The sequence below is a fragment of the Arctopsyche grandis genome, chromosome 4 (assembly GCF_051622035.1).
Source record: "Arctopsyche grandis isolate Sample6627 chromosome 4, ASM5162203v2, whole genome shotgun sequence".
NCBI lineage: Eukaryota > Metazoa > Arthropoda > Insecta > Trichoptera > Hydropsychidae > Arctopsyche > Arctopsyche grandis.
In genome coordinates this window covers 23855500-23879909 of record NC_135358.1, presented here as the reverse complement: position 1 = coordinate 23879909, position 24410 = coordinate 23855500, and the positions used below count along the sequence as shown (strand labels likewise).

Sequence of the window (24410 nt, the reverse complement as noted above, 5' to 3'; positions counted from 1 at the left end):
TCGTATCAAGAAAACGTTAAATAAAGTCATAAATTTTAAACAATGTCCTGTGCCTCCAACCAATCGATTTGTCTCGACAAAAATGTCGAAAAAGTGGGTTTCTTCCATATAATTAACTTTTTTAATTAAATTTTTTATTTAAATTTTCTTTATACTATAAAAGTTTTCCACTTGATCCAATGATGCAAATCGAAAATAAGCGTTTTACGCTCCAGTCATTTACATATGTAATTGAACCTAAAATTTATATGTTATTACATACATATTATGTATAATAAATGCCTATAAATATATGTACCTATGTATAGCTACATTTAAATAAATACATGCGTAAGTCATCTTGAATGACCTATGAGTGAGAATTGGCATCGCGCCTACCTGCCATTTGGGGGTGAAAATTGTCAAAGTACGAATATATTTTTCAATAGCTGTTATAATCGAAATAAAATATTGGAATCTATTATACCTGTAAAGTATCTATTTATGTGAACATTGTGTTTTTCTTGTTAGAAGAGTTGTTAAATGACTTACCGGCGGCTTGCAACGTAGCCAACAGGTCCTGAAGCAGAGCGGGGTCCTGGCAGGCGACGGAAACCTCGCCTGCAGCCCTCAGCTGTAGGGCTACGCCCTCGGCGGGGCCGCACATTAGTACAGCCCTTGGCCGCAGCGCCCCCAGACCGAGCCGCGCCCCCGACACCTGTGACAATAAAGGATTTTTCATGAACAATAAGATCATTCAAATATATGCACATATCAACCGATTTAACCATCTAAATATGTAATTTGGAATCATTTATCAAACGTCTATACATATGTATATAGGCACACATGTACATACCTATACATACATGTATGTACATATATGTTTTTACTCTCACTGTACGGGGTCGACATAAATATACATGCTTACAAGTTTATTAAAAAAGTTCCACATAAGGTAGGAAAATTAATACGGGGTGAGAATGGGGGGGCGTGAAGACCCCCCCCACCCATTTACTTCCATCACACACATATATACATATATATATATATATATATATATATATATATATATATATATATATATATATATATATATACATCTTTATACCTCACTGTAACCAATTATTGATTAAAACGTAGTTAAATAAATTGACATTATAAAAGTTTTGTTTTATTATTGCATACTTCAGTTTAGGCTAAAATATAATCTTAGACGCATTAATCCCCATCAACAAATTTTCAGATATATAATTCAAAATACTATATTACGGTCCAAGACGAGCACTTAAAGCTAGGAGGTATGTATGCACATATTTAATTTTGGAATCCTTGGGGACGTTGTCGTTTGAAGTAGCAGGAAAAGCGAGCGTATTTATGTACGTTATAACATGTTTATTCTTACGTAGTGTGTTTGTCATTACTCTGTGTGCTCTTTTTTTCTTTTTTGTAATTTTTTAATGAATTCATTATGGTAATGTGTTTGCGGGACGCTGTGCGCTCCCGACGGTCGCTTTCCGTGATTTAGTGGATATTCGTGAAAAATATTTTCACCTAGGGGAAAACACGTGTAGGTTAAAAACACTAAGAGGAAGACAAAATTAAAAAAATAAATCTTGCACACCTCGAAAGCAGTATTTCAATATATGTAGGATAGAAAATAACAACGCACATACGACTTGAGGGACAAATTAAAATACAAAATCCGTCGGATTTAGTCTTATTTATATACGTTTATATATACATATGTATATATATATATATATATATATATATATATATATATATATATATATATATACACATATATATATATGAGGGGAAGTATGAATATATTAAACTCGACTCGAAACGAAACAATGGGGGATTACCGAGAGTTAATCGTCGTTCTATATTGCGGGAAATTTCGAATTTAAGCCATTCGTTCGTTATCGATAAAGATTACGCGAAATTTCAAACTTTGGACCGGCAAATTTAAAATTTATAACGAACCTTTGGTTAAAAATGTATAGATTATATAATTTTCTTTATATGTACATATATCAAGGATAAGTTAATAAGATAATGAAACTTCGATCTTCAAAATATTTTTTGACCAATATCGTTTCGGGGTATGACTTTAAAGTATATATGAAAAACTGTCATTTCACAATAAATCGTAACCAAATTATACATGTTAATATGGTAATTGGATTATTAGTTACATTGCGATCGCCCAAAAGACAATTTTCACCAAGAAAATCGCGAATACGGAATATTTGGCACTCGAGTTCATGTTAGTATGATGGACTTTTCGCCTGCCAGATGTTCTGTTATAGAGATTTAAATGATTTTTGGTCAAGCGCTTTGTGACCAATAATCACCGAACCGTTAATATAATATATACCTAAACATTTTCATCAAAGGTTAGTAGCGATTTTGTATTTAACAATTCCTTCCTTTCATTCCTCATTCATTCCTCAAGACATCCCTTTCAATTTGTTTTGTCTAAACCCATGTACGTACATACATATGTATTTGCATGTAAACAGATGACGGTTCATACTTTTAAAATATTTTAATAATAGTAGAGTAAGTAAGTAGAAGATTAAAAAAAAAAACACTTTTAATAACTGAAAATGACAGCTCAATTTTTCCGCTTGTGCTATTAAGATATTTTTTTAATAAGCTCCTTGAAATAATATTATATTATATAATATAAATATCAAGCTAGAACAATAGCATTTATAATTTTAGTTAATAATTAATTTGATTTATTAAAATAAAATGTATTTTTTTTCCAATTTGTGACAATCGATTGTTTTGTTATAAATATTCCAAAATTTTAAGTTAGATAATAAAAAAAATATCTTCAAGAAGATGTGCACATAACTTTATGACTTTTTATCGTAACAAGTATAAATATAGTCGTATGACGTTTTGCAATATGTATGGAATTGAATATTGTATGAAATAATACATTTATTATAATAATACATATAACATATTGTATTACATGGTGAATTGTATTCGAAGCGTACATATAGTCTGTCAATTTTCATTTGGTTTCATCACTATTGAAGACGAGGCCGTTTTTCGCTTTTTATATCCGCACAAAAGTGAGAGGCAGGAAAATATTTTTCCCTTACTTACATTTGGCAGAATTTCGTCGATATTATTTTCATTTATTGTATGTATTCGGTTCGGACCGAAAGCAATTTTGCAACGGATTTTCCAGATTTTTAGGGTTGCCGTCTGCATTGGAGCAGGTGGGAGGGAACGAGGGGAGAAAAAATAGGAGTGGGTGGGAAAACAAGAGAAAGCTTGCATTAAAAACTCGGTGAACGGCGTCGACCCACTTGACCCAGTTTTCCCCAAGTAGACACACAGCACTAGTTGCGGGATAAATAGGGGAACATTTCAGATGGCATTTACGACATTTCCACCGAGAAAGCGTTATTAAGAAATCTTGTCGTGCGTTTATTTTTAGGCCGTATAGTAGTATTAACTTGTGTGGTGAATAGATGGTGATAATTATAATTCGAGACCAAAGTCTCATATTATATTTTTAGTTTGTAAGGAGACTAATGAAGTATTAGGTGTCATTACGCTCCTCATAGTTCTGAACTTAACTGTGTGTTACGAGAAGACATTCGTTGTATATTTCCATAATGAGAAAACTATCGGCTTATGGCGAGAAAATCCGCTTTGTTAGTAAATACAATATAGTGTTACGTGTATGTGCCTTTGTTTAGTTGAGTAAGAAGCTTTATAGTTAATTAGTTTCCAAGATTTAACCAATGCTAAAATATAATAAACTTTCGATAACATATAAACATATCTTGTTACGCGTGTAAATATTTTAATGTTGAATTTAATATATTATATAGGTATATATTAAATTCAGTTTCATATTCCATAATACTTCCCGATTAATTAGAAATTCCCGTTCCCATTCCAGTTTCTCGTGTGTTTTGATAAGGGAATGTTTCCATTTAAAATTAATACTTATGAAAAAATTAAATTACAGTTGTTGGAAAAACGCAGGTAGCGAACACATTTGAAATTATTGCGTTGCAATGCCACTCATTCCTATTTTCTTGTTTCCTTTCCCGTTTTCAGGTGATTTTTTTACAGAAACTATTGCGGGCATACACAATACCTCATGTAAGTTTCATCTCAATCGGTTGAATGGTATAGGAAAGCATACGTGACAGACGTACAAATATTGATTTTTATATACATATGTATATATGTAGATATGTACTATATATGTATGTACATATATTATAATATATATATATATATATCTATGGAGTCTTGCAGGTGAAAATAAATATGTTTACGTAGTTATATATACATATATTTAAGGTCTTATTGGAATTAAATGTAAACATGTCCAATGCGCGAGAAAATAATCTGATTAAGGTGCCGACTTTGCTCAAATTAAAAGAAAGCATTTCAACGAGAATGAGTGTGAAGATGTTTTATTTATTTTTGTGCGCCAAATTGAATTTCTACGTACTCATCTGGCATCTAGAAGACTATCTACATAATAAGGACGCGCTAAAATGAGAATGTAAAGCAAATTACAAATGTAATTTACGAATGTAAAGCAAATTAATGCCGCTGTCTATTAGAAAACTCATCTTTGTGTGACATACGACAAGTTAACTAGAAAAGCACGAAAATGTAATCTCTCAAAGTGACTATTTCTCGTGAAATATCATTGAAACGTTTCTGTCTACAAGCTTTTATTTAACAGTGTATCCACTTTGTACAGTATTTTCGACAAATCAACTTGTTTACACGAAAACGTTTTCAGGCATTTTACATTTATTAATTGTAAATTATACGTTTTGAAGTTTAAAAACTATAAACACGCGATAAATCTTTTGATATCAAAAATTTTATATTGAAAATGAAAATTGCACCCTCTTTATATGAATGCATCTCATCATGAATATTTGATTTTTAAATTATATTATAGTGATATAATCAGTGACTATAATATACATAGTATCATCAATAATTGATTATGACATTGACATAGTTGATTACGATCCTTGTAATATATGTATGCACACCACTTATGTTTGTATATACATACATACATATCATGCGTGTGTTTTATATTGAATAGAAATCTTATTGCGAAATCTTTTTACAATTCTAAAAGGAGGGCAGTTTTCTATTTGTTCACGAAACGGTCAATTTTAAGCGATTTGTCGCGTCGCTGTCGGGGATAAGGATTCGGAGGCTCTACATCCTAGTAAATCTTTTGACCCCCATTTATCTGCAAAAGGATTACGAGCGCAGACTCTCCCAGGGAATAATTCGGAGAAGTCGGTCAGTAATTTTGATTCGATTCGACTGATAAAATTAAAGGACGATTTGTCTGCGGGGAGGAGACCAATCGTTCGATCGGGCCTAATAGAAATTCCGGTCGTTCCCGATATTATTGTACTCTGCCTCCGATTATCATAATTTTTAAGCATTGTTATGATTATTACAGTTGTCCATGAATTTTATGTAAATTTTTAAAAGTCAAATAAAACGGTGTATTTAATGTGTTTATTAATATATAAATTTAATACATATGTATGTGCATTACATATGTAAAGAGTTTTGTGAATCGTTTCGTTCATATATTACATATATAAATATAGCCACTTTATGCAAAATATTAATTTACCATTTAAATGTGAATTGTGTCAAAAGCTGATTCAAACTTGAAGTATTTTTTAAGAATGAATAAACATATGTTTATGTAATTCTCATAAGTTTTTCATACAACCGGTCAGTATAATTCGGTTCAAGCGAGTTCATCGATTTACGCCATACCTACTGACAATAAATTCCGGTCAAAGTCGTTAAGAACACATGGCCAATACGAAATCGATTCCAATAGAAGGATATGAACTTCTAAAAATCTCACACCACAACTATTCGGTATTTATTGTATTACAATTGCTAATAATATATGTACTATGTCTATGTACATACATATGTATATGTATATTATATAATAGGAATCTGCATATTTTCAATCATTATTTTCTTTAATTATTATTACAGGTTTATTTATTTTGTTTATTTATTTATTTTTACATTCATATAAATGCATGTAGTCTAATAACCAATACAAAATTAAAAGTAAAGCAATGAGAAAAATAAATAATTATTACATTAGACCGGGATTTCCCAAACTTTTTATGAAATGGAACACTTCCCACAAATAGAACACACAAACCCGGAAATTTTAACGGCTTATTTTTAAAGTTGGGTAAGTATAAAATAAAATATATTATTAAAAAACATATTATTATCTATTTCATAAATATTTTTAAATATAGTAAACAGAGCTTTTAACGATTTTAATGAATTTTAGTCAGAATCACAAATCTTCTTGATATCAGGCACAATACATTCGTGTGGGGTAGCGTCGAGTTTGTTCCTGCACTTTGACCGATGCAGCATAATAAGAAAATTCTAATTCGCATAAATAGGATGTAGAAAACGGAAGTAACACAAAAATAGCTTGTATATTGGGGTATTCTTCTGACAAACTCGCTTAGAAATCTTTGAATTCATCTACTTTAAAACTACTGGCTTTTCATCTACTTAAAAATTTAATTCATTCATCTAAGGTTAGAAAACAATCAAAATTATTAGATTCAACTGATGAAATCCAAAATTTAATTTTATCTTTTGTATTAAAAATTGTATTATTTTCACCTTATATTGTAATACTTTTTCCATAATTTTTATTTCCGTATTTAATTTCTATTCAAACTCTCCGCCTGTATGTGTTTAATTCTTGACTTCATAAACATTGGTGGAGATTGACCACTACTCGCCTTTCAATTTGAAGTAGAAATAGTTAGGGAAACCCTGCATTAGACAATAAGACAGTAGAAGTAGTTAAATTATTTGTATCTATCTGGTCAAACCATGGATATTTCGGGTAATCAAAAGATGTATGAAAATATAATGGAGTGCATTTAGGTGAATGAGCGCCGTTTTATAATTTACATATAGAATGTCACTTTGCCTGACGAAAAATATCTTCGATCAATGTGTCTTGCCAGTGATGACGATGGATGTGAATCTTGGGCATTGAACGCCAGAAAGTTAAATGCACTAAAATAAGCATGGAGCACTTGCTCGGCATAATGGGAAAATATAGAAAACGGAATACGCGGGTGAGCTGATATAATGGAGAGAATAAAGAGATTCAAATGGTAATGGGCGGGTCATGTAACTAAAAGAACGGACGACAAATGAACGAAAAAAGAGCTCGAATGGTACCCGAGAGAATGTAAAAGGGTGCAAGGAAGGCCACAGGGAAGACGGCTGGATGAAATTAAAAAAAAGTGTGTATAATGAGAGTTGCCCAAAGCAGAGAAGAATGAAAACGTGTTGAAGCGGTGGTTGGCAAATGGCTGTAAACGATGATGATGATGATTCCATTACGATGTGTCGAAAACTCAAAATTTCAAAAATTAAAATTTTCAAACGTCTACATAATGTATAATGTAACTTTTACAATTTTTTCCAATTTGTGGAAAACTAGACGCGATCTTGTAAGCCAGTGGAAAGTTTGTGCAGTTCGTTTGCCGTATAAGCTTACGTGATTTCAACGGCGTCTTACAAAGATTCGGTGAATATTTTTATTGATTTGCAATTATATAATAGATAGTAATTCGGAGGAAATTGTGAAATCAATTTTTACGGTCACGTAATAAATACACATAATACTATTGAAGCAAACGATTCATGAAAATTTATCACCAAGAATGGCGCATACACTGAGAATGAATATGCACCTTTATATCACGTTAACGGTTTTTTTCTCGTCTTCGTCCCCAAATGACATTTCGTTGATAGCGACAAGGAAAAGCGATGAGCGTTCAATTTTTACCCACCCCAAATGCTCAAGCGATAACGGAAATTTTCCAGTAATAAGGGGAAATTTTCAAAGTGCCGTAGGAAAATAACTTGATAATTCGCTACATCAAAAGATCGTATACTTAGTATTTGTGTATATGTATGTACATATCTAATATATATGTACATATAATTTCGAAAGATAATTTGTATGTTTGTTTGTTTATTTGTTGGGTTTGTAAAATCCGTGATGTTTAATTTAATAAAAAAATAAATGAATATTGAAATAAATTTAAATAAAATAAAACTATTCAAATAAATTTAATAAAATGTTTACTATTAGATTGTTTAAGCGGCTTATATTACAAATAACGAGCAAAGCCGGTAAAAACACTAGTGTATAATATTTTGCACGTGAATGCATTTGAAAATGTTACAAATCCTGTGTATGTGTATGTGTATTTTTTTTTATATAGTAATTTAGTAGTTTAATAGTTGACAGTTGACAGACAAAAATCGTCTTAAAAATAGATCAAGTTTCTCAATTATTTTCCGAACTACTAATTACTCTCTGCAAGAACACATATAATGAATCCAAGAATAAAGATTAACATACTTAATTTAGATCAAATGTTTGGTAAAATTTGATTTCAATTTAATTGTAAATATGTACATAGTACTGAATATTTTCATTTGCAAGAAACCTTTTTATGTGTTGTGTAGACTTTTATTTAAAAAATATTGTAATATAATAACGTTACAAATATTTTTAAAATTTGATTAATCGTCTTTTTGACGGTTGACGTCTGGTTCTTATTATTTTTAAATACGCATTAGGAACAAAACACACTCTTCAGCATAGCCATTACCCACAAAAATTGCATACGTTTCAAACTAAAATTTGCTTAAACATAAATAATAAAATAATTATTTTCGTAACCAATTCGTAAATACAAAAGTTGTACAATAAATAAAGGAGATATTAAAAGAACTATGTAAAAGTCTATGGAAAAATAAGATTTTGTATTATATGCATATGTAAATAGGTCTATGTACGTACATATGTACGTATGTACCTACATATGCAGTAGATTATATTTATTTTTTACATATACAATATACCAGGAAGGCCTTACAGGTAACCCCAATGCGCCTTCCTGGCCAATTACAAACATTGCAGCATTTTTTTTTATTATACAAGTCACTGAATTACGAGACACTGAAAAACTCGCAAATTAACGACACATATTGTACATTAATCAATCTCAAATAGTGGTGACATAGTAGGTAGGAAGGATATTTAGCTAATTTTACCGTGAACCGTTTCAACAATGAAATCAGAGAAAATTGGCAAACTCTGATAGGAAAGGATCGACCTGGAGTCACAAATATCCAGTTTTGACCAGCAGCACTACAGATATAATCAGAAAAATTCTTTTCAATCGAGGTCAGCTCATGGGATCAAACCCGGCGCGTCTCGACGCTAAGCAGAAGCTTAACGACCGAGCTATGCTGCTGACTTATATAATTTATGTACATATGTATCTACATACATATTTTATTTTTATTTTTATTTTACATATATACCAGGAAGGCCTTACAGGAAAATCCCAATGCGCCTTCCTGGCCAATTACAAATACAAATGCAGCATTTTTTATTATAATTCGTTGAATTGCGAGACACTGAAAAAACTCGCAAATTAACGAGACATCTATGAATTGTACATAAATTCTTATTGTAGGAAGGATTTTTAGCCAATTTTTTTTTTCCGGGAACCGTTTCAACAATGAAATCAGAGAAAATTGGCAAACTCTGATAGGAAACGATCAACCTGGAGTCACAAATCCAGGTCTGACCAACAGCATACTCTGAAAAATTCATTTTCATTCAGGGATAGAACCCGGCACCTTCTTGACGGTAAGCAGAAGCTTAACGTCCGAGCTATGCTGCTGGCTATATTTATATACCGTATTATAGTTGATTGTTGAGCCAAATTTAATTTTTAATGAATTTAGACAGTATTGTTTACGTTGTAATGAAAGCATCTGCTATTTTCTTGGAAACGTGGATGAAAATAAATAATAAAAAAATGAAAATGGCACTTATGCAAATGGTGTACGCTTGGCATACGTGGCTGGGCGGGTAAATGTGTGGCTTTTGCTCGTTTTCAAGAACGTAATTTTCACGGTGACCCAATTTTTGAATGCAGAGCGAACATCCACCCGCACATTTGTCACAATATAAAAATATTGTGTTCCAGGGGAGACAATTTCATCGCGTCAATTTATTGTAAAATTTAGTGCACGACACCCGCGAGACCTGAAAGAATACTGTGGGGTGTTTCGCAAAAGCATAAACAGTTTTGCGAGGAGAGCTCGTAAAAATTGGAAATTTGCCCCCTAAATGGAAAATCCGCTTTCTGCTCGTACGACCCGCCGACTGTGGGGTGGAAAGTTTGTAATTTATTCACGATATGATAATTTCGTAGTCGTTCCGGTTTAATATAGAGCCCGACAGAGACTAGGTGACGCGCTTAAACGCGATTTGGGAATCGAAGTTTTTTCAAGGATTATGACTCAACAAAAAAAAAAAATTAAACAAAAAAACGAGTTTAAAAGTTTAAATGTGAGAAAAAAAAACATATTTTTGATCGAAACAAATTAACTTTCATTCTTTTCGTACTTTGTAGAATCGCGAATTTTGAAATCCATTCTGCATGTACATATGTATATATGTAAATATAATAAAATATGTATAATATCACAAATAAAATAAAAAAATAATGAACAAAATATACATATATGGATATGTTAATATTTTACATTGTACGAGTACAATGATTAATACACTGTATTCGTAGGATTATTAATTTCAAACATTAAGAAAAAAATGTTGAGAAATTCAAATTTTTCGCATAAAATGGATTTTTAAATATACCAATCAAATAATGGAACTTATCATAAGCAGCTAAAAGTTTTCCATTGAATTTTATTGTTTTCGTTTCCTTGTTTGATGTAAGTTTTGGGTGGTAAAATCAAGAAAAACCTGTATACATATACATACATATATTATTTGCCATCAATATTTCCTCTTGGAAAATAGTGCCACGAGTATTTAGCGCCATCTACTGAATATTAATTTAATTTTTCTATTGCTGTTTTATATTGTTTATATGTAGATGGGTAGGTAGTTAAATTTTTCTTAAAATACACCCGATGAAATTTACATCGGGTATATCACTGTATTTATTAATTTATGAGAATATATTGTATTTACATATGAATAAGCACATACAGTAAAAATACATTGTATCTCGATTATTCTAATATATAATTTATCTCTAATGCGCGTAAAAAAGGCAGTAAGAATCAAAAGATTTCGAAACTATTTGCCAAGCGGTATAATTGACTATGTAGACTATTTTACGGCGAGCGCTCGCAGACGGCAGTAAATTTTGAAATTTTAGCAATTCTACCGGAAAAATCTAGCAGATAGCATTCATCATCGATATTTTACGAGACACTATCCGTGCCGTGCGTTACTTATGACTAAAGGATTCCTAAAATATATCCCGCAGAAGTAGTACGTAAGTGAGATAACTGGTCCACGGGAGCCTACTTCCGCTTAGTTATATCTCCACCTATGGTCGTAAATAAAGTTCTGGACGTATCCAATATCCGCTCGGTGCGGCCACGTACACGCTCTTTCCATTCCACGCTTTTGCAAAACAAAATGTATGCAAAGAAATAAAATAAAATAAACGCACCGCATAAAAATAAGCTAGGTTTTGCGGAACGCGAGCACAAACGGTATTATTAGCAGCGATGTTGTTTTTGTTGAATTACAAATCCTTCCTTTAATAAAATTAATTCGCTAAGCTGTATTGTACTGTAAGTATTGGAGGGAGGTTAAATTTCAAACCTTTTAAGGTTTCAAAGAATATGATGTTTAAGAATCTATAGGTACATGCATATATTAAATTAACACGAACGTGAAATTTTTAATTTAAGTCACTCATCTATTCGTGAATTTATCGAATCTGTAATAATATATGAATCTTTGTATACGCATACATATGTATGTACATAGCTAGGCACGTGGTTGTGGAAAATTTTCAGTCTCTGCATATAAATCATCGCTTTGCCAATAACTTTGTTGGACAATTAGGCCAAAGGTTGTACCGAAACGTGAGGGGTGGAAGGAGGATGGATTATTCCCGACCAAACCCCATCCCCTGAAGACTGATCGACACGCATCCCGTCGGGAGATATTTCACCCTCTCCCCTTTCCGAATCAGTGGGATTAAAAAGGATTCGAGCGGGAGCTTAAGGCTCAAATTTTACGCAAACTGTCGCTTTTATCGATATTCAAAATTATTACAAAACGGTTTTTTTCCAACAATATTAGCGCTAAAGGTATAACGTAATCTATTTAAAAACAAAAACATAATATAAAACACCAAACTTTAAAAGTATGATTTTCACGAGCGCTAGAAATTGCATTCAAACAACCTATAGTAATAAGCTTCGAGGACTCCCTCTAATATACAAATAAGCTGTTTTGTATAAATATAATATGATAAACGACAGAACGGTTGTATTTGATACATTATCCGCCATAATAGCGATAAATCTTTGCACACGACCTCTGCACGAAAAATAATAATTTGATTTATCACGCCCTATTTATTTAACGTGTTCACTATTTATTATATTCACAAACCGAGGGCGACCCGTGAGATAGATACTGAGGATGGAGGGGGAGGGGGTGTTAAAACTAAAAATGTTTTTTATTTTTATTTTTCTCCGTCGAGCACTTCGCGTAATGAACTCAGATTTTATCGCAATAAATAAGCGCGTCCCGTTATGGCAAACAAGTTGCAATCTACTCGAGAAAAATGTGCGACCCTTTATTTTTCGTTTTTGACCCATTTAAGTCCTCGTTCAATTAGCTGCTTCATTGTTCGTAAAAATGATAAAAATTCGCAAGTTTCCGCACCGATGATCTATCTCGATTTCATTATAATAGGAAATGCTGATACACTATATGACAATTGAAAAGTGTTCTGTTAAAAATAAAGAATTGGATATAATTTAAATAAATTAAAAAATAAGCTTTAGTGACTAATATTTCATTTCAATTCACATAAAATTAAATATCGGGGTTGGCTTTAAGACGAGCGATGCCATAAGCCAGCGGTTTCCAAACTTTATGCTACTACGCCTCCCAAAAAAAAATTTTTTTTCCGCGCCTCCCTACCTTTTATTTTTTAATAGATATAATAATATAGACACGTTTTAAATAATAAACCTTTATTTAAAAATAAAATACTGAACTCTACAATAGACAGAATAATAAAAAGGTTTTGCTATAACATAAATTTATACGAACACGTATATTTATTTTTATATTAAACTACATCTAACACATCAAAATTGAATGCGAAGGATGTTGTTGTTTATTGGCACAAAGTTTATCAAATCTTGGGGGCAATATGGAGAGTGCCACTTGTAACTCCTTTTCGACTATTAACCTGGCTCGATATTTAGTTTTCATTGCAGCTAGTGCCGAAAAGCCCGTTTCGAATAAATAAGACGTTACGAACGGTAGCAGCACTTGCATTTATTTGCAATACAAAGATTCATACTCTCCACTAGGATTCATCCAAAATTTAATTATGGTTTCATTTTGAAACTTTTGTTTTAGTGAGCTATCGCATGATAATTCTATCAATTTTTATTTTGCGATGGTTGTCAGCTCGAATTCGTCTTCTTCATTGTAGTTAAATGGATTCTGTATCCACAAAAACTTTGAGAAATCAAGGTCTTTGAAATAATTGGAAAAATGCAGCACTAAAACATCCAAGTGGTCGGTAAAAATATTTTTACTTGCTTCAATATTGGCTGTGGCCCAGAAATCTTTGGACAGTGAAAACCTATCCAACTCATTCTTTTGTAAATTTGATTTCCATAACTTTTTAATGAAAGCTTTTACTTTGTCTTTTTGAACAAGTGGGTGTATTTATGATCCCTGCATTGATTTATTTAAACCGCTCAATTTTCCAAAAATTTCAACCAAATAGGCAAGTTTAACAATAAAATTATCGTTCATCATACAAAAGTGAGGTATAATTAGCTTCCATATCAGCACACAGCGTTGCAAACAGCTTTGCTCTCAAAGGACTATTCTTAATGTAGTTTATAATTTATATAACTTTTGTAAAATGCTGTTTAGTTCCTCGCTCATATTTTTTGACAATAGAACTGCTCTGAGAATCAAACAGTGCGTCCAGATAGCATGTGGTGCTTTCTTTTTGACCAATGCTTTAAGACCTGCTTTGTGTCCGGACATTGAGTGAGCTCCGTCGGTACACAGTCCAACGCAATTATTCCACTTTATGTCGTTTTCTTAAAAAAAAACTGTCTATTATATTAAAAATTTCAATGGATGTGGTCTTCCCAAGAATGGGTTTGCAAAATAATATATCTTCTAATATATTATTATCCGCGACATATCGAACATATGCAATTAAATGGTCATCTTTAGCTAAAACAGAGCGTATGCAAAGGCGCAATTTTTAAAATCTTCTTCTCCGAATAATTTGTTATAGGAATTAAATGTATATATAAAAATGAAAGAAAAATAAAAATAAACATTCATGCATTGAATTTTTACTGTTAAGCTACGATATGAAGTTTTATTTATTTGTAGATATTATGGTATGAAAATTATTTTTTTATTAAAAAGTTTTGGCGCCTCCCCTGGGAGGCGCGCCTCCCGGTTTGGAAACCGCTGCCATAAGCTGAACATTTTTCAAGCATTATTCGAGTTCGTAGCTTCAATATAAATTTAAAGAATACATACATATGTATATGTGAAGCTATATTATTTATGTACGATTAAAATATCTTCTAACTCAACTGGAAACTATTTATTTTTTAAAAAAGCGTTGCATAAATTTTTTTACAATATTTTTATAAAAATAAGTTAGCGTAATTTAATATTTACTAAATTTATGAGGTCCTTCCAAATGAGAAAACCTAAATTTAGCTTATGGGTAAATCCGGTACAGAGAATTACACATATATATGTATGTATTATATATACAATAGATACAATCATGCCAGAAAATATGATAACGTTGCACATTTTAGCTTTATTCAATTTATTGCGAAAATACTCAATATCATCGGGAAAACCGAAAATTTCAGTCAAGGATGAATCTCAGAACTTTTAGACACAAACAAAAAATTGAAACTCAGTAATACATACATATGTATATTTGCACGCAGAAAGACATCAAGACAGTTGAAGAGACAAGAGAGTTTAAACGATTACCTCGGAACAAAGACATGGTCCTTTACAATAATTTGAAACAATAAAAACATATCGAAAATGACTAAAGTGTAAAGACAGAAAGCACATACGCGTTTGTGTCTGTTTTATTATTTTTTTAAATGCGCAAACTTTGCATTTGCGGGAGTGATAAAGATAATGGATACTCGCGCTTAAAATATTAATGCCAGAAAAGGCGCACAGACGTCTTCGGGGAGATCACAGTCGGGAGATAGCATTAAGAGCATATGAAAAGAGAGTGTTATTATGCGTACCTGCATTAGTAGCAGAATTGTTATTATAAACGAAGTGAGTACGTATCTAGTTAAAATATATGTGCATATTAAATAATATAATATTGTAAAATGCATATGGGATATTGGGTAAATTTTCCAATTTGCGAACAAAAGTTCATTGAACTCGGCCGTTAATTAGACCGAATCAATACATTTTGGGGATTTTTCGACAATATCTTTGTACCTAAGAATTACGAGCGATTTGCATTTGAAATTGTTAAGTGCACGCAATTTAAGAATTGGTACGGTTTAACCCGTAAATTATTAGGGGACGATGAAAGGTGTTTGGTGTAAGGCAGGGGCTCTCAACATTTTCTGGGTCACAAATATTTTTAATAACATCCTTATAAATTCTGCGAAACTCAAGATCTAAATAGCAACAAATTGTAAAAAAAAATATTCTGGCATTTCACAGTCGATAAAAGATTTTTCCCGATTAGGATTTATAAACTAAATTTAAAATCGTTTATATATATCTCTTTATACATGTTTGTATATTAAATGTGTTTTGTGATGATGGTATTGCATATTAAAAAAGTATTCGTACAATTTCATTATTAATATAATTAAATTTCATTTTATACTTGTCTAACGATCCATTTATTTTTTTACTTCTCTACCAGCTTGAATGTCTTAATTTTTTAAATTTGACTAAGGCGGACTAATAAGAGTAATATAACAATTAAAATGTAAAGGAAGTACTGGTATTATAAATTTCTCATCTAAATTTGCCGTTTGAGAAATTAAAATTAATTTCCTTTTTCATTAAAATTTTAAAATATAAATAATAATAGTGCGTAAAAACTAAATTCACAATACTTTTTTTCCTCAATAAATCAATTGTTTTTTAAAAAGGCAATTGAATATTTTAGAATATGCCTGATTTAATTATCGAGGCTTTCCATACAAAATTTTCAGCCTAATATTATGTCTTTCGTTTTTTTTTCTCAATCTTTAGAAGGATAGAATAGATGGAATAAAATAATTGAAATAAAAAATACTTAAAATGAAAACCAAAAAAAACATATTAAAAATTCGTATAACATTTTAAAAACAGATAATGAATAATAATTGAATGTTTTTTAATAGTTCAAAGATACGCACAAACTAACATAATTACGAAATATGTATGCATTGTGAATTTCAATTCGATTTATACACGCCTATGGTGCGGGAATTTCACTGAATAATTTCTACCGATTCCCTCAAGTATTCCCAGAACTCATGGCATTATGCAATTTCAGCAAAATATGTATAAGCAACGAGGTGCAAAACTCACGTGACGAACGATCTACCTACATAATCATACTTTATACATGTATACGTAGATATTCAAATACATGGCTAGAGATAGGCACCAAAACAAAGGTGTTTCGGTTGCCGAAAAAGCTCTCACCGAAGGGGTTGGAAGGGGATGGGAATGGGGGGGAGATGATGGTGAGGGCAAGAAAAGCTCAATAACGATCCATTGTTTGCATAAACCGACGGCAGCTGTTTATAAGCACGTCCTTTAAAATGTCATTTGGCCCGGAGCGTCTCTCTGGAGCGACGAAAGAAAAACGACGCGGAGATTGCACGCTCTGCATTACTGATGAGGACCAGCTAATCTTCGACACCGATTTTGGGAGAACACTTTTACTCCTCCACTGGCATCGAGTGTTTTGCCACTCGGGTTATCGACGATCGCTCACTCCTTCCTCCACATCGACGCGATTTACCTTTAAAGATTTTTTCGTTTACATTCGTCTGACGCCTCTCGCCTTTTACCAAATAGCAAGTTTCCGAATTATCTTACATATTGATGTATCGTTTAAACGTGTCAATTAATAAACTGTAATTCGAATGAATTTTCACATATTGCAAATTATTGGTCAAAGCTTGTCAAGGCTAGAAAATATTTTGAAAATATGAAATTGTCAAACTTAACCACAATTCGATATTACCGTGTGTCGAAAAAATGAGAATTTATACAAACATCATCGGATTACTAATAGATTAAATTTTGTATTATTACATACATTCTGCTGATATAAACAACTATGATTCGTATAAAAATGAAGACAATATATGTAGAGTTATCTATTCAATCTATCTATTCAATCTATTACAACATCTCCAGCAAATAACTTTCAATACGAATTCTGCTTTTGAGGAATGCTGATATTTTGACACAGTAGCTTTATATTCAATGAAACATTCCACAGTTTTATTGGACTGCTTCTAATTTGCTCCCGAAAGATGAGTAGGATTTGAAAATGAAAGCAATTTGCATATACATACATATATCTACATAGTATATGTAAAAATAAATAAATATTTTAACTGAAAAAAAAAATCAAAACAAACGAAGCGGTATTGCGCGCAAATGGAAACGTAAGCATAATCTCTTTTTATATACTTCTAGAATAATGTTTATTACCTTTAAATATCGAATATGAAAAAAAATAAACGTGTAATTTTTGAATGAGCTCAAGAGGCTTTATATTTTGTCTATATTTATGACGATCACCATTTTTTCTTAAATATAAACTCCCAGTTTTTTCAATTTCAAGTAAGATTATACTTTTGCCCACTATCGTGGGAACAAAATAAAAAAATAAATGAACAAAATTACCGATTATACCTAAAAATATATTGAGTGGCTTCTGTAAATAATATTTTTTCACATGGTTGATTTTCAGAAAATTCATCAAATGTAAGCCGAATTCACCATTAAAAGAATGAAAAAAAGACTCAATGTTAATATTTGATCGTAAATATAGGCACTTTGAGAGGTATTAAATTGTGTTCGGTATCAAACTTATCGATCGGTAGGTAGTATAAGACCAGCGCTTTGTTCGCGTGCGGCTGTGTAGCAATAAACGTACACAACTTCATAAAACAATATTACATTTCATCGACTACGGCAAGTTCGACGATGTGGGAGGCTATGGGGGGTTTCGTGAGGTACGATGAAAACGGAGGAGAATGAGGTGGGATGAAGAATTTCAATATTGATATACATATGTACATACATAAATGTATATATGTATATGTACGTATATTATATTTTATGTACCTAATAATAAGTACAGACCACCGAAGCAGATAAAGCGGGCTTAGGTTTCAAGATCAAATTAAGACTTGTAGATGTGGGCGAATCTCTTTTCAGAGCCCATGTCATATGTAAGATTTTCGATCAATGTGTTTTGCCAGTGATGACGTATAGATGTGAAACTTGGACATTGAACGCCAAGATGCAAGATAATATAATTTTATCACTTTTCATTCCTTCTCACCACCATTTGAAACTGGGAGCGAAATATTCGAAAGACATTTTTATACGAAAGAGCTATGTAAAGTGATTTATTTACATATGCATTATTATACTTTAAAAAATTTCGAATGTGATCAATGACTATATATGCATTTGAGGAATATAAGAAGGTCACAAAACAAAATTCGATAATTAAACATACATACATGTTCATGGGAGCATTTTCGATACAAATTGAGCGCAAATGTAAGGAAACTTACACAAGGCAAAAGTCCTACTTCCGGCTGTCGGATTTTGTTCAAAATTATTTTATTACTCAAAATCACTATAATTATTATAAGAAAATAAATATAATTTAAAAGGTCAAAATAAAATAATGAAATATTGTTCTAAAAAAAAAAATAGTGTCCACAACATTTTTGATATTTTTAGAGGAAAAAATCCCACTTGCGGTTTATTAAATTTAGTGATTTTTTTTTATTTTCATCACATTGATACAAGAATTATAATTGAATTTTTTCGTGAAGAGCAGACATGTTTATAGGGTTGAAAGAAAAGTTGAGTGAAAGAAAAATCGAATAAGAGTAAACTGCCACATCCGGTTGACGGATGCTTACCAAATTTTATATACAACTTGATATTAAGCTTAAACTTGTAGATATTAAATTTAATTTCAATAAACCGAAAGATTTCTGAGAAAAACATAAAAAATCTCGATTCTCTAGATTAAAAGTACTACTTCCGGCTCAGGTAAAAATATTGAAAAAATATAATTTATAATTTCGTTTATAAAATTTATAATTTCTATTACATGTAAAAAAATTTTCAGTCCGATTCAGTCAGCGGCTTGGGAGATGATTAAATTCAAAAACTTGAAAAAAGAGGACACCTACTACATATAAGGGGAGGTACCATTTTCAGTCAATTTAAAAATTTGAAAAAAATTTACGTTGAGACGATAAGAATTTCAGTAACCAATACTAAGTTTCAGTTTGATAAGACTAACGGTGTTCAAAATACACAGACACACACACACATTTTTTTCTAGACCGTGAAAACGTGATCAATGATCGATTCTGAGTTCGAATCAGTCAAAATTTCGAGTTCGAATTTTTGCATGCTCACAAAACTTCATCTATTGTTACTACGTACATATGTACATACATAGATAAAGTAATAAATGACAAACCTGTCATGATGATAAATATCAGAAATTGTGAAGATAATTAAAAATACACATGTATTGCCACTGCCCAATCACCATTTTATTATTTTCCTTAATCATTATAATATTTTCCCATACAAAATTGTATGAGAAGGAACTACACATGTCAATATACATACATATTATTTTACTATTCAAAATCATATGAGAAGCTGCCGAAGAGTCTCATCAACAATAGCGTCCATCAACCTCATAAAAGTAATCATACATGAAGAATAAGCAAGTAGGACGGGTCAGAAAGCAATGCAATGTTATGGCACGTGCAGAGGTGAGAGCGATTTGGCGTGCACGCGCTTCAGCCTCCGCTCGCTGAATGGACCAAGTTAAACGATGCTGCGTCCTACTCTAACGCACTCAAAGTCCTGATATATATATATTTCCGTCCCCGTCTAGCACTGCCTCACACCGAGTCGCGTATCGATCGCGTTCTACGCACGCCCACCCTGTAGCGCTCCGTGCGTTTTACGGCCATCGGTGGAATCTTTAATTTTGCCGCTCTTATGATTGATTCCCTCCTATTTTGAGACGAGAGCTGTCTCTTCTCTAAGCCGACGCAAGGGACAAATGCGTGTGGTGCTAAAAAGATTGGAAGAACGATTGATTGAACCTCTTTCGATGCTCCCCCCCCCCCAAGTGCCACCGATCGACATTTTTTTTATTAATCGGATTATTCTCATATAATGAGTAGGTGACTCTCTTTAATTGGCATATACATAAATACACAAGTCAAATCGTTTTTAATATCAAGAAATAAGTATGTAAAAGGTCGAACTTCTTGTGACCCAATTTTTAAAAAAGGGCATATTCCAAAAGATCACACAAAAAATTTCGTTGTCAAATCTTGAAATCGGAGATAATTTTTAATTAATATACAATTTTTTGATTTCATATATGAATGCATTGACACTGTGGTTCTTAGCAGTATAGTGGATTCGGGAGCATTTGAGATTAAGGAGAATAGTGACGGGTGCAGGCGGGATGTTTAAAAAACAAGATTTAAGTTGTACACATTTAGGGGTGTGAGATGATAATCCGAACCATAAAAAATTATCAAGATTGGTATTGGTAAGTCGAGATCTGGTTTTTGATTTTATTATGTTCACGGTGGAAAGGAAAAATTCGCACAAATACGTGGAAACCAAATAATGATTTAATTTTGTAAGCTCATTTTTTCAAAAGAGGTTACATTTTATGGTCAGCTAGATTCCAAATGTTTGCATTCAGTTTGTTAGATTTTAAAATGATGTCATTTTAAACATTCAAAATATCTTCATCAAATTTCGATGTATCTTCTTGAAAATTTTTCGCTATGTAAGTAGAAATTTCAGTAACGTTTACGTGTGTATCAAAAGGATTTACAAAAAATGAAGCCACTGGTTCGATATTGGAAAATTGCTAGAATCTACTTTCAAATTGCTCTAAAAGCTTCTTAAAATGCGTAATAAATGACTTTAACGTACCAAGTGGTCTTGCTGCACACATTTATGCACTTGATGAAAAATGAATTTTTGAAATTCATGAAGTGAAAACATCACTCACCCCGAGCTAAGTATCGAGCTGGATTATTGCCGCTACCTCTTATTGTTTCATCTCTGAAGAGAGTAACTCGCGAGCTCGAATAACGAACTGCACAATATGGCATGGCGGTGATGAAAAGAAAAGAAACAGAACAAAAGAACAATAATAATAAAATCGATATAAAACAAAATAAATGAATACTTCAGCGCATGCGCATTGTCTGAATTTTCTGACGTTCTGAATATTGAAAATTGATTTGTTTTTTGAAGTCATAGATTTTCATAGCGTTGACCGCTATAGCAAACAAACATTAATATTTATTTAGGAAAAGATAGTGCCATCTACATACATATGTATGTAAATACCAGAAGTGTCCAATACAAGGCTTGTTTCGAGAAAATTTCATACGTCCCGTTCGCAAAACCCATGATCAAAATGTTTCAATTTCACACTTATGCATAACGGAGAGGCTCAACATATGCATAACGGCCATTAGCGAAACACGACATTATTCAAACTTAGTTAATATGTATATAATTACTACGTACATATGTATTTATGTATCTATTTATACACGTATGCTATTTATGCTTTTTAGACGCAAGAGAAGACAGGATGGTAATTACAATCCTCGAAAATGTTCTTGTTAATTAATGTTGTAGGAGGTGGGAATATATAAAAAAATAGGTCCACGGTAGTTTAGTAATTATTTGTATATATGTATGTGATCTACTACCAAATAAAATTATGCATTCCCAGTAAAAATTATGCATCCATACAGAAAAAATCGCATTGCCATAGTACGAGTATTATGTAGTTTCGATAGTACTATAACACTAGCTAGCGTTCCCCGACAAAGCTAGGCATTTCAAATTAGAATCTACCATTAACTTTTAAAAATATATAAATGTATACATGTACATAATATGTACTCGAGTTTAGAAAAAGTTTATTTTGAGATTAATATTATTATTCAAAATAGTAGGTAGAAAATCCTGCGATTGTAAAATTTCATAACATCCAATGAAATTCATTTTTGATTCAAATGACAAATATTACATGTCAAAATAATAATTCTACGAGTTTAATAAGCACTCATTAAAAATCGGTAGTCAGAGAAAAATATCTTTTTAGGGGTGTATCAACAAAATTTGATGGAATTTTCACATATTGGCTTTTTTATAGTTTTAATAATAATTTTGAAGACTTTAACTATTACTAAAATGAGTATTCACAGAATATATTAACAGAAGATCACACATCATATTTAATTTTTATTTTATATATTTAATTTTTATCACAGGTTGCCTCAAACCGACAACCATGGCCAAACTTGTAAAAATATACCTACAATTAACAAATTTGGATTTGCGAGATGCAACGAGGAAGCCGATTTTATTGGATCAACAATTAAGCTAGATAATGTGGCAAACTCTAACAGGAGAAGGTCGATCTGGATTCAATAACCATATATGTAAATCGAATGATTGCTCGATTCCAGCCGGGACTCGAACTCTTGACCTTTCTACTGGTAAACAATGACAACCATTTAGCTACGCTGTGGATTAGTTGAATGAAGTATGTGTGTATATGAAGCTCTTTACATATATTTATCAATAAGGTATTTTATGTAAGTAGTTATGTAAGTACCAACATCAATTATCACGAAATTCAACTCTAGCTTTTATAGGTCAAAGTTAGAAGAATACTGAGTCAACGTTGGGACTTTTCAACGCAGGATAAAAAAAAACTTTGTAATCCAGTGAGATGATAGTTTAATTTTCGTCGGCTCCCCTTGAGGTAGGTTCGACTAGCGAATAAAACTAAAAGTTTCAGCCGAAATGAGTTATTGATCACGCACAACCTAGACAAATTCAAGTTTGCCACTTGTTTTGATACACACACATACATATGTACATATATGTACATATGTGCATATTTATGGGTACAAGAAATCGTATAACCACAGCAGTGGTGATTCGTAAGAGCTGCGAGTCAAATATTCAGCCTCGTTGACACGTCACATCTGGTTACGATATTGAATTATTTGAGACAAAAGTGTGTATGTACACACAGTTTTAGCACGTGTGGCGTGTTCATGTAGGTACATACGTGTGTGTGTGTGTGTGTGTGTACATACGTATCGATTTGTCGTTTCCGAACAGACAAAGAGAAACTCGCGTTCAAAATCTGTACGCTGAAACTATTCATTTTATATGAGTGCATCATAAATGCACGCAGTGATGTTCAAATGAACCAACCTATATGAGTAATCTAACATTTGCTACTGAAATTTTTATAATAGTTTTGAAAAAAATAATCACCAGACATAGGCTACACGCTCTATTGTCAATCTTTTTTTTATACATATTTTTACAAGCTTTTTTTGCCCTATTGCATTAAATACTAACGATTTTTCTAAAAAATTGATCATTTCTAAGAAAAAAAAAAACTGCGTGTAACCCACCCTTTGGTTATCATTTCGAAATGCCTAATATCTTATGGATAGATATATTTTGGCTATAACAATTATGTTTTATTGTGAGAGATATCAAAAAAATGTGATGGTTAATTGAAATGCAAAAAATCATTGTTACATACAATTATACATGTTGTATACAAAACTAAAGTTGTTTGCTGTGTTGGAATCTTTCGATTATGTTTGTACGGTTGTTTGGACAACGTGAAGTATTCAAATCGGAATTTACCTCGGAAATGTACCAATTTATGAAATATTCATTCAAGACATATTCAGCATGTCTCAGAACATTCTCTTTGTAAGTTCTCGCAGACTACATACATAAATGGTGACAAAATTAATTTTTTTTTATATAGCGTATTCGATTCATAGAGGATCAGAAAAACATCATAAGAAGGAAAATAAAGTAAATATTAGATGTACATATATATAAGGATATCTATCGAAAAATA

At 31.8% G+C, this 24410-nt stretch overlaps 1 protein-coding gene across 1 annotated transcript in view; it reads right to left on the bottom strand.

Annotated features, from left to right (window-relative positions):
- Positions 1-24410, bottom strand: part of LOC143910313 (uncharacterized) — a 157751-nt gene that overhangs the window by 54563 nt on the left and 78778 nt on the right. The window contains exon 5 of the mRNA XM_077428730.1: positions 532-697. Within this exon, the coding sequence (XP_077284856.1) occupies positions 532-697 (166 nt within the window). The remainder of the gene's footprint in view (positions 1-531; positions 698-24410) is intronic.